General features: G+C 38.6%; 1 protein-coding gene across 5 annotated transcripts in view; it reads right to left on the reverse strand.

Annotated features, from left to right (window-relative positions):
- The window catches only part of HSPA4L (heat shock protein family A (Hsp70) member 4 like), a 42,834-nt gene that overhangs the window by 9,342 nt on the left and 18,996 nt on the right, over positions 1-14,496 (reverse strand). For 4 of the 5 annotated variants that reach the window (XM_042467070.1, XM_042467067.1, XM_042467068.1 and 1 more), the window contains 9 exons: positions 14,034-14,167; positions 13,387-13,631; positions 13,221-13,297; positions 9,740-9,891; positions 9,218-9,324; positions 7,831-7,964; positions 7,071-7,270; positions 4,095-4,196; positions 3,029-3,166 (listed from right to left, as the gene is read on the reverse strand). In XM_042467070.1, the coding sequence (XP_042323004.1) occupies positions 3,029-3,166; positions 4,095-4,196; positions 7,071-7,270; positions 7,831-7,964; positions 9,218-9,324; positions 9,740-9,891; positions 13,221-13,297; positions 13,387-13,631; positions 14,034-14,167 (1,289 nt within the window). The remainder of the gene's footprint in view (positions 1-3,028; positions 3,167-4,094; positions 4,197-7,070; positions 7,271-7,830; positions 7,965-9,217; positions 9,325-9,739; positions 9,892-13,220; positions 13,298-13,386; positions 13,632-14,033; positions 14,168-14,496) is intronic. The other variant, XM_042467069.1, reaches the window with a different exon arrangement.

Consider the following 14,496-nt stretch of genomic DNA (forward strand, 5'->3'; position numbering starts at 1 on the left):
TGGCTCAATATACACAAATTTTGTTTCATGCAAAAAAAAAATATTTTAAAATACTGTATAAAATTATCTTCAGACTATGGATATAAGGTGTATAGGAAACATACATGATTTTTTTGTTTAGATTCCATCTCTAAGGAATCTCATATATGTGGAAATATTCCAAAATTTGAAAAAAATCCAAAATACTTCTGTCCCCCAACATTTTTGATAAAGGATACACAATCTGTTTTTAAAAATGCTACAATATGCTGAATTTCATTTATTTACTGATAATTTATAAAAAGGATAGGCAGAAGCAGCAGATGTGTTCAAAAACAAAAAATGTCTGAATTATGAGTGAAGGGAAGCTAGACACAGTAAAACAAGAAATGGAATGTAAAAAGATGGCAATACTTGGGGTGAGCAAACCAAATGGCCAGAAATGCGACATTTTGAGTCAGATAGCGTAAGATAATGTTCTACTCAGGAAAGACAAAGAAGAAACAAGAAGAAACAGGGTGGCATTAACAGGGAAGAGAAAGGTAACAAAATCAATCAAAGGATATAATTAAAGTCAGATTAAATCATGTTAAAAAGACTTTAAGGAAAACCCATAACCTTAACCTAAGTTTATGTGCTAACCACAGAGGCACAGGAAAAAGTAACTGTGAGATTCTATACTGGCACCCTAGAAGAAACTGATAATACACCAAAACAGGATTTCTTATTAATCACAGGTGATTGGAATGCAAAAAGTATGAAATACAGAAAAATAAAATATTATAGGGAAAAAAATGAAACAGAAGAGCTTCATTTGAGTTTGGCAAGGCCAACAATCTATTCATCACTGTTTTGCAAAGTGAGGTGAAAGATGCACACAGAGCAATTGGAAGGAATTACAGTGGTGCCTTCGCATACGCGGTCTTTTTATAGGCGGCTTTGAGCATAGGCGCTCAAAGCCGCCGGCGCGCGCGGGGCGGCGCATCCCATTCAATTGAATGGGCGTGTGCACCCGTTGCGCCTCATGTGCCGCCGCGCACGAGCCCCATTGGAAACAATGGGGCTCGAGCATAGGCGGATTTTTTATACGCGGAGGGATCCGGAACGGATCCCCCGCGTATAATAAGATTCCACTGTAATTAAAATCTGCCAGCAAATACGGAAAACAAAAAAGTGGGCCACAGACTGGAAATGATCAATATACATTCCTAGTCCCCAAAAATGAGGCACAAAAGATTGCAGTAACTACAGGATCATTGCATTCATTTCCCATGTAAGCAAAGTCATGCTCAAAATTACACAGCAATGATCATTACAAGGTATGGAGGGAGAAATTCTAGAGGTGCAAGTAAGCTGGTTTCAAGAAAGGAAGAGGCACTAGGGATCACACTGCAAACTTACATTGGATAATGGAATACACTAGAGAATTCCTCAAGAAAGTCAGCATGTGCTTTATAGACTATAGCAAAGCCTTTGACTCTATAAATAACAAAAAGCAATAGATTACTCTTAGAGAATTAGATGTTCCTCTACATTTGGTTATCCTGATGTTTCTATCTGAACAGATTGAGAAACAGAATAGTTCTCATTCAGAAACGGGGTTCAGGGAAGGCTGAGTTCTATCACCCTATTTGATCAACTTGTATGCTAAAAATATCAAACACAGGGCAGGTTTAGACCCCAGAGGAAGGAGGATGAAGATGGGATAAAGGAATATCAACAATCTAAAATATGCAGATGCCATCATATCACCAGATATAATTACTAAAGAAAGTCAAAGAAAGTGCTAGGGCAGGCTTTCTGTTGAACATTAAGGGGAAAAAAAAGATGACAAAGGATTTACAAAAACTCAGTGCAGAAGACAAGGAAATTTAAATAGTTCAAGATTTCTCATATCACTTTCAGAATAGAGTTTGCAGCCAAAAAATCAGAAGCTAACCAGGAGTGGTAAGGACAGCTATGAAAGACCTAGACAAGATCCTGAAGTGCAAAGATATTCAACTGAATACCAAAGTTAGCATTGGCCATACCATCGTATTTCCCATCACTATATATGGGTGTGATAGCTGGATGGTGAAGAAAACGGCTAAGATTTAATATGCGGTGCTGGAGAAGAGTGCTGTGGATACCATGGACAGCTAAAAGGACAAACAAATGGGTCTTCAAACAAATCAAGCCTGAACTATCTCTAGAAGGCAAGATGACTAGATTAAGACTGTCGTACTTCAGCCATATCATGAGACGGCATGGCTCACTAGAAAAAAGAATAATAATAATAGACTGTATACGAGATGGATTGATTTAATAAACACCTGAGCAGAGCTGTTGAGGATAGGGCTGTTTTAAAGGTATCTTGTTCACAGGGTTGCCATTTGCTGAGATCAACTTGAAGACAGTTAACAACAAGGCAGAAGGCAGACTGGGATCTTTTGCAGATTGTTAATGAACTGACAAATATTTCTTAATGCTGATTGTTCAACAAAGAGACGCATACAGTGTGTCCGCACCATACGCAGGCTTGCCTTACGCGGATTTGAGCTTATGCATAAGGCAAGCCGTGGTGGACAAAATAGTGCGGGCACCATAGGCACCTGTGCGGCACCACACATGGGAACATGCTGCCATAGAAAAGAATGGGATTTAACTACACTCGAGTTTTCCCATATGCAGGGGATCCAGAACGGACCCTCGCGTATAGGAAGGGGCCACTGTATACACAAATACATCCCCCTTACCTTTCCTAGACTAAATCAAACTGCTGAAAATAAGGAAAGAGATGGTTGGAGGAACCAAAGTGGATTTTTGTATGGAAGACATGTTTGGCTCTAGAACTCAAAAATTCTTGGGTTCAGCATTCTTCAATTCTTTATGTATGTCTTTTGCAGACTTCAATTGCTAGATCTCAAAGTTCTAATAAAACACAAAATAAGTTCTGCACTCATGAATTCTGTCCACCTTCTTTTCTCTCTTCTTCTTCTTGTTTCTTTTAAACTACGATTTCAACTATAATTTCACAGTCATGCCATTAGAATACCTCTCTGTTCCATACCTCATTTTCAATGTAGCAATTAATAAGGTCTTGTCCCACTTGTCTGTACAGGTTAACCTGGATGGGCAGATCAATACTCTTGATTTTTGCTTTAGCTTTATTGGATTGATTTGTATCAAGCTTGTCTCCTGAAGCAGTCTGCACAATGACACAATAAAATTAACTCTTAGCATTTCAGAATATTTGATTCACAAATCTAGTGACAAAGAATGATTCAAGGGAATACTTTTTGTATTGTTGCAATTTCTGAGGCTATGCTGCAATTTCTTCAGGTTAGACTTTATTACTAATATTCTTTGCCATTTTAAACTCCACAAGTTTGTTTTCAGTTCTTAACAATTTCAATTTCTTGATTGTTTTAAAATGGGGAAAAATCACAAAAGGAGAAAAGTGCTATTTAACTTTTTTTTTTTTTGCATAATGCATAAAAGTAGAGGGAAGAGACTACTTTTAAGAACTGCTTGAAAAGAAAATCGACTTGGAAATACTTTAGAGTAGTAACCAAAAAACAGTCAGCACTTCAATATCTACAGAAGCTGTGCAAGGGCCTCTTCAGATGAGCCTTTGTGGCGCACCATCACGTGCTAGGTGTTGGCCGAGGGCGCACCGTCCATTCTGATGCAATGGATGCTTAGTGTCCGCATGTCCCGGCGTCATTGTGACCCCGCAAGTACGCCATTGGCACACTGCAGCATCACAAACGTGCCAAAGAACCCGCTTTTTAAGGGTTCTTTTTTGCTGCATGAGGGTGCCGTGCGGTTTGTCCACTGCAGCTCCCTCATGCAACAAAACAAGGCACAGATAGACCGCTCTTTTTGGGTGGTCTGTATACTGCCCAAGATACACTTAATTCATGGCAGAAGAAAAATGAAGCCTATTAGGCCTTGAATGTGGGCTTAATGAAACACCAAGATTTTAAAATTCAAGCCTATAGACAAGCAAGTTATGGAAGACAGACTAGTATGTGGGTCTTGTTTAAATAGTTCTCAGCAATATGACAAGACAGTCAACTCTATCTTATGATTTGAGGTCTATTAGCCTGTCTTTACATCTATTCCATACTGACCTTTCCTTCAGCTCCTATATGATCACCTTCCTCTTCCGCTTGATTGTGCTGGTCAGTTTGGTCCTTGTGATGACCATCATCCTGATCAACGTGCATTTTAGCCTATAAAAAGAAAAAAAATAATAATTCCATACTAAACTTTTGCACAGGTTTTTTTCCTAGTTAACAATATGAAGCTTTTTATTAACAGACACATTATAGATAAATTACAGGGGTAGAAACCAAAATGCTGTCCCATGTACTTTTTGTAGATCCCCTTCCTCCCATTTTAAAACACTTACAATTATGGTAACTGCATTAGTCAAGAATTCTCAAGCCTTCCTTCCCTCAGTCAAGGAAAGGAAAGGAAAGGATATTGTAGACAACTATATGTACTCTTGAAATATTGGAAAATATCATGCAAAACCACACTAATTTGAAAGCAACTAAGCTCAGATGAAGGTAAGTATCCAGTTCCATAATTGTTGTAATATATGAGATTTAATTGTGTAGTTTAGAAACAGAATACTAATTATAGGTTACATCTATCCTTACCCAATCTCTTCAAACATAATATTGAAGAACCTTTTACAATGCAATCCAGAAATACACAACGAAACTGAGGAAAGCTATGTCTACCATACTGAAGTAGAGATCACAATATGAAGACTTAAGTGCAGCTACAATGATAAGCAGGTGAACAGTGGGAAAACAAAACTGGGGAAACCAGCATAGCTGGAAGTAGGCTCACAAGCCTGTGATCTAATACACAACACTCACATAGTAATGTAAAGCTTAGGGGCAGTACAACATTCTTGCCATGTAAACAATCCTAATGCTTAAATTGCTAAGTATTTTTGAATGGTTTTACTCAGTTTGTGTATCCACAATGGTCTCATAGTATGCTTAATTTAACATCTAGGTGTAAACCCAACAACTGGACTAGATTTGGTAAGAATGTACAGTGTCATAGAATCATAGACTTGGAAGAGACCACAAGGGCCATCCAGTCCAACCCCCTGTCATGCAGGAACTCTCAATCAAAGCATCTCCGACAGATGGCCATCCAGCCTCTGCTTAAAGACCTCCAAGGAGGGGGACTCCACCACACTCCGAGGGAGTTTGTTCCACTGTCAAACAGCCCTTACTGTCAGGAAGTTCCTCTGACTGCTGAGGTGGAATCTGTTTTCACTAGAGCTTGCATCATTGTTTCCAGGTCCTGTTTTGGAGCAGCAGAAAACAAGCTGTGCTCCTTCCTCAATATGACATCCGTCAAATATTTAAACAGGGCCTAGCATAATTCATCAACCCTTCTGTAAAACCTTCCTCTTCTCCAGGCTAAACATCCCCAGCTCCCTAAGTCATTACTCGTAGGACATGGTTTCCAGACCCTTCACCATTTTAGTCACCCTCCTTTGGACACACTCCAGTTTCTCAATGTCCTTTCTGAATTGCAGTGCCCAGAACTGGACACAATATTCCAGGTGGGGCCTGACCAAAGCAGAATACAGAGGCACTTTTACTTCTCTTGATCTAGACACTGTACTTTTATTGATGTGTCAAGTTATTTTATAGTATATTTAGATACAAAGAACACATTATTAAAATGCACAAAAACTAATGGTATTCTACTTTTGACATACATATCTACTGCAGTTCTTAAGACCTTCCTTTTCTGAAATGATTATACACTTGTCCCTCCCCATTCGTGAACTTGGGAGCTGCGGTTTTGGTCCTTCAAGGATGGCAAGTAGGGAGGGACAAAATGGGGCATGTACCCTCATTATAACCAATGGAGCTTGAATATCTGCAATATTTCTGATTCCTGGGGTGTGTGTCCAGAACGGATTCCCCATGAATTAGGAGGGATGAGTGTACATCAGTACAGTATTTGTTACCCAATTTTTTTACTCAGAAAAGGAACAAAAATGCAGAGGGGAGAATTAACTTTGCTATTTTACGCCTACTGACTGGTATAGTTTAAACAAACCTCGTCCTCAGTGTCGAGGGATTCATCCTCAATTATGAAAGGTAATTGCTGACAAACATCATAGTAAAAACAATGTAATTAATACGTTTTCCATGGAAAACAATTCTTAGTCATTAAAGTGCTGCCTTTGCATTGAACAGAATATTTTTCTTTCCATAATATTCCTTATCCAGAACCACAGTTCACGTTGCTCTTATCTTTGAAACGAGAGAAATAATAAGTAATTTCTCTTGGATATTCAAGGTTGTTACATACTTCAAATATAGACAGACTGGTGTTAATATTTTACTTAGACATATACAGTGGCGCCTCCGCATACGCGGTCTTTTTATAGGCGGCTTTGAGCATAGGGCGTGCGCACCCGTTGTGCCTTGCACGCCACCGCGCCGCCGCGCATGAGCCGCATTGGAAACAATGGGGCTCGAGCATAGGCAGATTTTTTTATATGCGGAGGGAACCGGAACGGATCCCCCGCGTATAATAAGGTTCCACTGTAAAAATTTATGAACGTTTAAGAAGGCAAAAGGAGACACTGTAAAAATCTGCAGATTAAAATCTATTTGGGGAAACAAATGTAATACAAACCAAATACCAATGTACATGGTTTGTTGGTTTGTTTTAAATTAGGCTGTTCCTGCTTTTTTGGAGGCAACATTTCCTTTGGTAAGATGGTCAAAGAAACAAAAATGGTAAACTAATTCAGTTAACGTTTCCAGAGTTATAAACTATACATTTATAGGGAAATTAGGAGAAGAAAAAGTCAATGACTAAAAGGCAAAAAGAAATACAATTAAAAGTGGATAGAGAAGGAGTTGAAGAAAACAATAAGATAAAAGAATATGTTTCTGAAATATCAATAAGCTAAGAGTACTATCAAAATTGAAATTCGATAAGTGTACATTATGATTTTTAAAAATGCTTCCCCAGATTTCCCCCCCTCTCTGATATAACTCTTGCAAAGTTATTGCTGACACTCAATATCAGTAACAGCTTATGGTTTTACTTACCAGTTCATCTTTGCTTTGATTCTTACATGATAAATCTGTGTCCATAGCTGCATCTCCAGGATCATTATCTGTACTTTGTTTCTCTATTACAGATGCATTAGCCACACTGAAAATTCCATGAATATTAACACGAACTTTAACCTTCACTTTTGAATTGTCACCATCATGCTGGGGTCCAACGTTCTGAATAACAAAATGACCTAAGCAATATAAAGCACACAGCTGCCATTTGTTTCTTGCACCAAACACACTAAGAGAATTTTTCATTTTTTATTCTCTACATTTAGTTACCAAGTAACTGGCCAAGTTTACAAACACAGGTATAAAAACATGTAGGCATTAACAACTGGCAACCTCTAGTTTACACTTCTAGCTCATGAAGACACACTGCTGCTTTTGTGGACACTGACACTGCCAGACTATTCTTTTTCTGGCAGTTCACATTTTAAATAGGTTACAGAGCTTCCCTTGCACTCCTTTTAAAACCCAAAACAAATTTCTAACCACTTCAACTTTGGGGTTGTTGCTGACGGAGCGAGTTTTTTTTAATTGACATTTTTGGTAGTATTTGCAGCTCCAGAGACAGAAAATTCACCCCCAGACACACCAAAAGTTGTAACCAAAAGCACTGCTGATGAGGAGCAAATATTCAATATTAATTTCTGTAATTTCCTAACTGTTACATGAACAGTCTTGTTTAAGGCAAGAGCTCCCTTGTATTCAAAAGACATTATGTTCAAAACATAAAGAAACATTTTACCTATTCTTGTATCAGGATAAGGAACATCATGTGGATGCGTATAAAATGCTTCCAACTCAAAAGGCTCTTTCTTATGGAAAGTAATAACTTTTGAAAATGGAGCAGCATGGTTTTTGCTGAATACTTCACATTCACTACAGGGGAAAAAACGACAGTTAAAACGCAACAGGATTAGCAATTAAATCACAAGGAATGAACAGCCACAATACAAGAAATACAAGAAATTAACCAAATAAATCATATCAATTGATTATCAACGTTATTTCAAAGCTGAAAATGACAGGCCAAATCTTAACCTTGATCGCATCGTACCTTTCCATTACAAAGATGCACACACTGTGAAGCATCAATTAAAATCAAGAACATAAGATTTTTTATTTTTGTGTTATCTTAATCTTTTGGTAGCTACATTCCAACTATAACCTCTGCCTAGCTATTCTGTATCTTAGGAGAGCAGTAGGGAGAAAAAGCTGGGAGATTTTTGAGGTGGAACAGACAGGCAGGAAAAAGCAGCTCAAACTTGCATTTTCCACAAGCAGTTCGAAACCAAGTGGTCTGCACAGGCTACTCCCAAGGTGGTCTGAATAAACACAGCCTAATCGCATGGAACGGCATCAAGCTGTGCTGCTGGGCAATTTTTTTGCCACCTCCTCACCATGCAGGAACACTGCCACACAAAAATACCACTGGTGACTGCCTACTGCCTAGATGCCATCCCACTGGATAGCTGCCCCTTTGATTGGCCACACAGTTGCATCTGCAATCCTCCACCAGCACAGGGTATCGAAGCATTATTGTGCCCCGTAAAACACTGGCAAAGCACAATCATAGGCACCCTTCACCCCATGCTCCCTTTACCCCATGCCCCCTCTAGGACTGTTTGGCTTCTATATGTTATAGTTATATCCATTAGAAGTGGCACACTTTCAATTTTTTTGCAGTCACCTGGCTCCATCCTTTTTACATGGGCATCTGTACCGGTGTGTTTAGATGCAGCTTTAGGATTAGCATGGATCAGTCCTTTAGAACCGCTCTGGCATCAAGGAATTTATATGCAGGGTTGAAGGTGTGCATTTGCCAGGCTAATTGCAATATCTCGGGTTCTTTTTGCTTTGGTTTTTAGCCACCGAGCATGGCTTCAACCAAGTTTCTACTTACTTTGGAGATATGTGTCATCTAAATACCGCACCTTTAAAGCAGTTTGAACCAGCATTATTTGGCCCATCTGTTTCAACCCCTTTGACAGGAATCTTTGCTGGTCTCCCAGAAATTGTTATCACTAACATTAGGGGCCAAGATATCACAACTGATGTTACAATTTACTGACATTATAAACTCAACTGCATAGTTGGTGCTCTTATATGCCCTTTCATCTCAAAATTCTTACCCTGTTCCTTCTTCATAAGAAGACTGCCACCTCAGAGTAATTGAGTAAGGGACAACATCTGTGATGGAAAATTCACGGACTTTAAATGCTGGAGAAAGAATTGCACACTGCAAAGGAGAAAAAAAATCAATTAGTCATGTAACTGGCAAATTTGCATTCATTTTATTAACCATTATCCAACTACATCTTAATTACACACATTACAGTGATAAGGTCTTAAGAAGGATTTGAAGTTGCAGACTTTCATGGCTGGCATCCAGAGGTTTTTGTGGTTTTTTTGGGCTATATGGCCATGTTCTGGAAGAGTTTTATTCCTGACGAAGATGCCAGCCACAGTTGCCGGTGAAACGACAGGAATAAAACTCTTCCAGAACACGGCCACATAGCCTGAAAAATCCACAAAAAATTAAGGATTTGTTGTACCAAAACCCACATAACAAAACTCATGAGCAAATCAAATTACAACTCTCAGAAATATTGAGTAATGTTGCTAACCAACATAATAACACTAAGCAAACTCACCTGTAAAGCACAGCCCCTTGCAACAGCTTCATCTGCATTTAGTGTGGTACTTATATCTTTACAGAAGAATTTACATATCTGATCTTTCACGGATGGGATTCGAGTTGCTCCACCTACTATTTCTATACTGTATATATCTTCACGCTGTAGTTCTAGGAGACAAGAGAGTTTATTTCTATAAATGAGGGAAAACATAATGTAGTGTTTGAGAGGTTTGTATTTGTATCTGAATTGCTCAGGGAGGACCAAGATGTCCTTTTTGGGATTTCCTCTACTATCTACATGTCTGTGGCAAATCTGTTTCTAGGCCCGAGCATAACCAACTGTTTTGGTACAATAGGCAAACATCCCAAAACCATCCAGCGAGAAAACAGCCTCAACATTTAGCATATGGAAGCATCTACTGAGACCCCATCATTATGCAAAAGTGGCAGTGATGAACAAAGTAGTGAGGTGAACATGATGCCAGAAAGCCACTGCCCTCCTTCCTTCTGAGTCTGATTTCCACAAAAGCAGAATCTCAGAAGGACAAGGCAAGAGCGCAGATGGACAGCTACTGGTTCTTCTTCAGGTGACAAAAGGCAGATAAAAGGGATACCAACAGTTATGGTACAGTGGCAGTTAACATATATTATGCCACACATTGGTCTTATGGCACATACACAGAGGCAGTAAGCAAAACCAACACTTTTCTTCCTATTCAAAGAAGAGATGTGTTTCAACTGGGAGTATTTTGCCTCCAAGGTGTCTCAGAAATTATACGGCTATCAATCATTGCATATATATTATTTCACAGTAGATCAAGAAAACATAAATTTACACTACTGCCACAATATTTATATAAAAATTGTAAATGGCATTGATGGCTGCCTGTGGTCATATTTCAAAGGATAGATACCATGGGTTTACGTCATGGTCATTTTATGAATGCCAGAATGGACAATCATACAGATTCATACTTTTGTGTACAGCTATAGCCAAAAGCATGCATTATTACCTAGACTAGGCTCACCCACAGTCACTAAGCACCCTATTGATGTTACCATGAAAGAACTGACCAACTTTAAACTCTTTTATAACACGTTTCTTTAAGCAGCACTCACACAATATTTGTTACTCAATTGCCAACACAAACTGAGGAGACCCTGTAAACCCACATTTCAGAGAAACATTCTACTGTGCAATTAGGGCAGGAAGCAGAAAACAGAAAAATGTATCTGGTAGACTAATGAAGCCAGCTAATCCTCTGTCACATACCAAAAAGAAGTTTACAATGTTTCTTTAGAATATACACAAGCAGCCCATAACATACATTTTAATAATTTACTGTCTTTTTCCTGGAAATGAGCTTAGTAAATATTTTGCGCTCTTTCTGCCTACTCATAAATAACAGGACTAACTGTTCCTACCTAACTCTAATCAAAGCAACACCACTGGCTGGTTGCACTGACAGCCCAGTTAGCTTCTGCGTCAATTCAAGAAGCTAGTTATCTAAATGAGTTTACTCCTATACCAACCAGTCCTAAGACATGGAATAACAGCAGACAGGCTTTCTGTATGTGCAACTTAGAGACTAAGGTTTCCTCTCTTTCTGCAGCTGAAATGGCAACACTGAAACATCAAAGTGAAGTATGAGCAGGCGTAGGCAAATCCTAAAATATGCATACTATTAAACAACTTTTTGAAAAAACAAAACAAAACAGAGGGCAAGAATATTCCCATGAGGATCAGTGTCCTGACTTACTGTGATAGAGGTTAATATGGAATAAGCAGAATCCTGGTAGAATCCCACATTAAGACTACTGTTTGAATTTCATTTGATTTGCACATTCTAGTTCAAGTTATAACCCATCATACAGAATCTAGGGATTTGTAGTTTTGTAAGGCACCAGTACCTTTTGGCAGAGAAAGCTAAAAACCTTATAAATCTTCCATAGCATAGAGCCATAGCACTTAAAAGTAGTGTTAAACTGCATTATTTCTACAATGCAGATGCACCCCTAGCTTCACCCAGAGATCCCTGATATTTCCTTGTGGACCCAATTATAACCAATAATGACCCTGTTTACCTCCCAAACCAAAAAGAAACTGAATGTGACAAGTTGTTGGTACCTTCTCTGTTGAGATCTCTCAGATTTCTTTACCAAGCCTCTACTGTTCCCTCTATATACTTCGTATTCTGGTATAGTTAACCCTTTCCATTGCTTTCATACCAATCATTTGCTGATTACACAGATCTACCTATTCACCATCATTCAATCTTGTAGTCCCCATAAACTTTCTGATATTTCTGTTGGATGTTTCAAGACAGTCTCAAATCCAGTATACCCAACCTTTCTCATCAAACTTCATTTCTTCATTCATTTTATCAATCTGCTGAGAATTTCATGATCTATCCTGTTGTACAGTTTTCTCTTTTATGTTCATCCCTCCACATTCACTGGGCTAGGGGCACAGGACCCCCGTGAATGTGAGAAAACCATAAATAACAAAAACACTATGTTTTTACCTGAGAGAACACCTCTCTCGGAATCTCTAGGTCCTTCAGTATAACTCTGTGGTCAACATCTGCCAGACACTGACCATAGAATTGCTCTGGAGGAGCTAGAAATGCCTAGTTCTCTCTAGGAAGCACTAGGTCATTCACGGTAACTTTTGGTTAAAGTTGACCAAGGAGTTGCACTGAAGGACCTAGGTATTCTTAGAGAGAACATATTAATACAATCCTTGAATAATTAAAGCCACAAAAGTCAAAGCCGCAAATGGGGAGGGACGAGTGTACTTCTCTCTTCTTTGTCTTCAATTCAATTCACTACTAGATCATACCACTTCTTGTCTTTACAACAGCACATATTTTGCGCTCTGCTCCTTCAGTACATTTGTCAGTGCACTAAATGCTTCTCATCTTGATTATTTAATTTTTCTCTTCTTTGGTTTCCTATTAGATCGCCATAATCCAAGCACATTCACTGAACACTCTGCTGCCAAAATTATTCATGTTTGTCTTTGCTCTGCCCATGCAATTCCTTTTCCTTAATTGCCTTCACTGCCTGTCCCTTCACACAGATCCTATTCATCCTTCCTGTCTTCTTTAGAACCCTCCACCACTTTGTACCTCCTTATTTCTCTACACTTCAATTACATTTTGCTTTGCTTTTCCAGCTTCAACATCTCCACCTGTCTATATGTCTCCTGCTAAACATCTCCACCCATTTTACTTGCTGTTCCTTATGTTTGGAATTGTCTGCCACCTCTACTTACACTGTTCTCCTTTCACATCCCTGCATCTAGTTTAGATGGCAAGAACTTTTCATACCTGTTCTTTGAAAATTGTCACACACATCAGTGGTACTGTATAAATAAATAACTTGAATATTGTAAGTGTAGAATGCTATCATACAGTAAGTGTTCACCTATTAAGACAGGCAAATAGATCCTGAAGAAAAATGCTGCAAACAAAGATGAGATAGCATTTACTTACTAGCTTGCTCCATCACTGCTCGCAAAGGAGGTTCTACTCTGTTGAGAAGAGATGCACACAACTGTTCAAAATGAGCCCTATTTAAGAGAGAGAGATTACTAAGTTATGTAAAGTAGGAAGAAGTAGCTATCATTTTACTTAAGCTTTACAGAACAGAACACAATACCTGTTCATCTTACTAGAGACATCAATGTCATTCATGAAGCATTCTATATTCATGGGAAGATCGGAGGCATTGGCACTCATTAGCTTCTTCAGTTTTTCACACTCCTGATACAACCGCAGCAGTGCACGTGCATTATCTTTCACATTCAGTTTATACTTAGTCCTGAACTCTTCACAGAAGTAATCCACCAAAACCTCATCAAAGTTTCTACCACCCAAAAATGGGTCAAATGTAGTAGCCAATACCTGTGAAGTTAAGAATATGGCATGACAATCAAGCTAATAAAGTTATAGGAAAATTTCTTGTGTTTTCAGATTACAGGTGGGCAACTTGCAGCCCACTTATCAGCTATAGTTTCCACTCATTTTTGCAGCACCCTTACCCAGGGCTGGTAATGCCTTCTTTATTAAACATTTTAACTTATGCCATATCCAGTCATTCAAAACACAGAGTCATATAAAGAACTAAGCAAAACCATAGTTGTTTATATGCAATCAGGAAGAGACTGTGTGAAGAAATCAGAAGGAATGGTTGTAAATTTCAAAAACTATTGTGCACATACAAATCACAGGTTTCATACACAGTCTAAATTGTGACAATTCCCTACGGTGATTTTCTCTGAATTACAACCTGCTTCACTAATTTACCTTCAATTTTCCTTTGTTAAAAGCACAAACAGAGACTTGGTATGCAGAGTGTCCCAGGTCTACAAAAACTACATTTCTTGGTCTTTCTTCCAGGTTTGGCAGATCCTGTTTATAAATCCCATAGGTGAGTGCAACTGCAAGAGTACAAAGAATATGCTGTTTCAAAAACAATCCAATTTACCAGAACCTAACAGAAATTATAGAAGCATATAAAACCTCCCATTATTTACACTGCAATAATGTATCATCTTCAAAATGTGTTCTGAAACATGCTATTTTACACTTAAATTAGGAATGAAAACTGTGTGGGATGTGGAGAACATATAGCCAAAGTGCTGCATGTGGTATTGTGGGGGATTCAGTGTAGCCCTTGAGCCATCCCAACCCTCCCAGCACCTTCGTGGCAAATAGGTATTTTCTTTTCTTATTCCTGACTAATAGGAACAAATGGAAGGAGCAAACC

The sequence above is a fragment of the Sceloporus undulatus genome, chromosome 5, assembly GCF_019175285.1.
Source record: "Sceloporus undulatus isolate JIND9_A2432 ecotype Alabama chromosome 5, SceUnd_v1.1, whole genome shotgun sequence".
Taxonomy (NCBI): Eukaryota; Metazoa; Chordata; class Lepidosauria; order Squamata; family Phrynosomatidae; genus Sceloporus; species Sceloporus undulatus.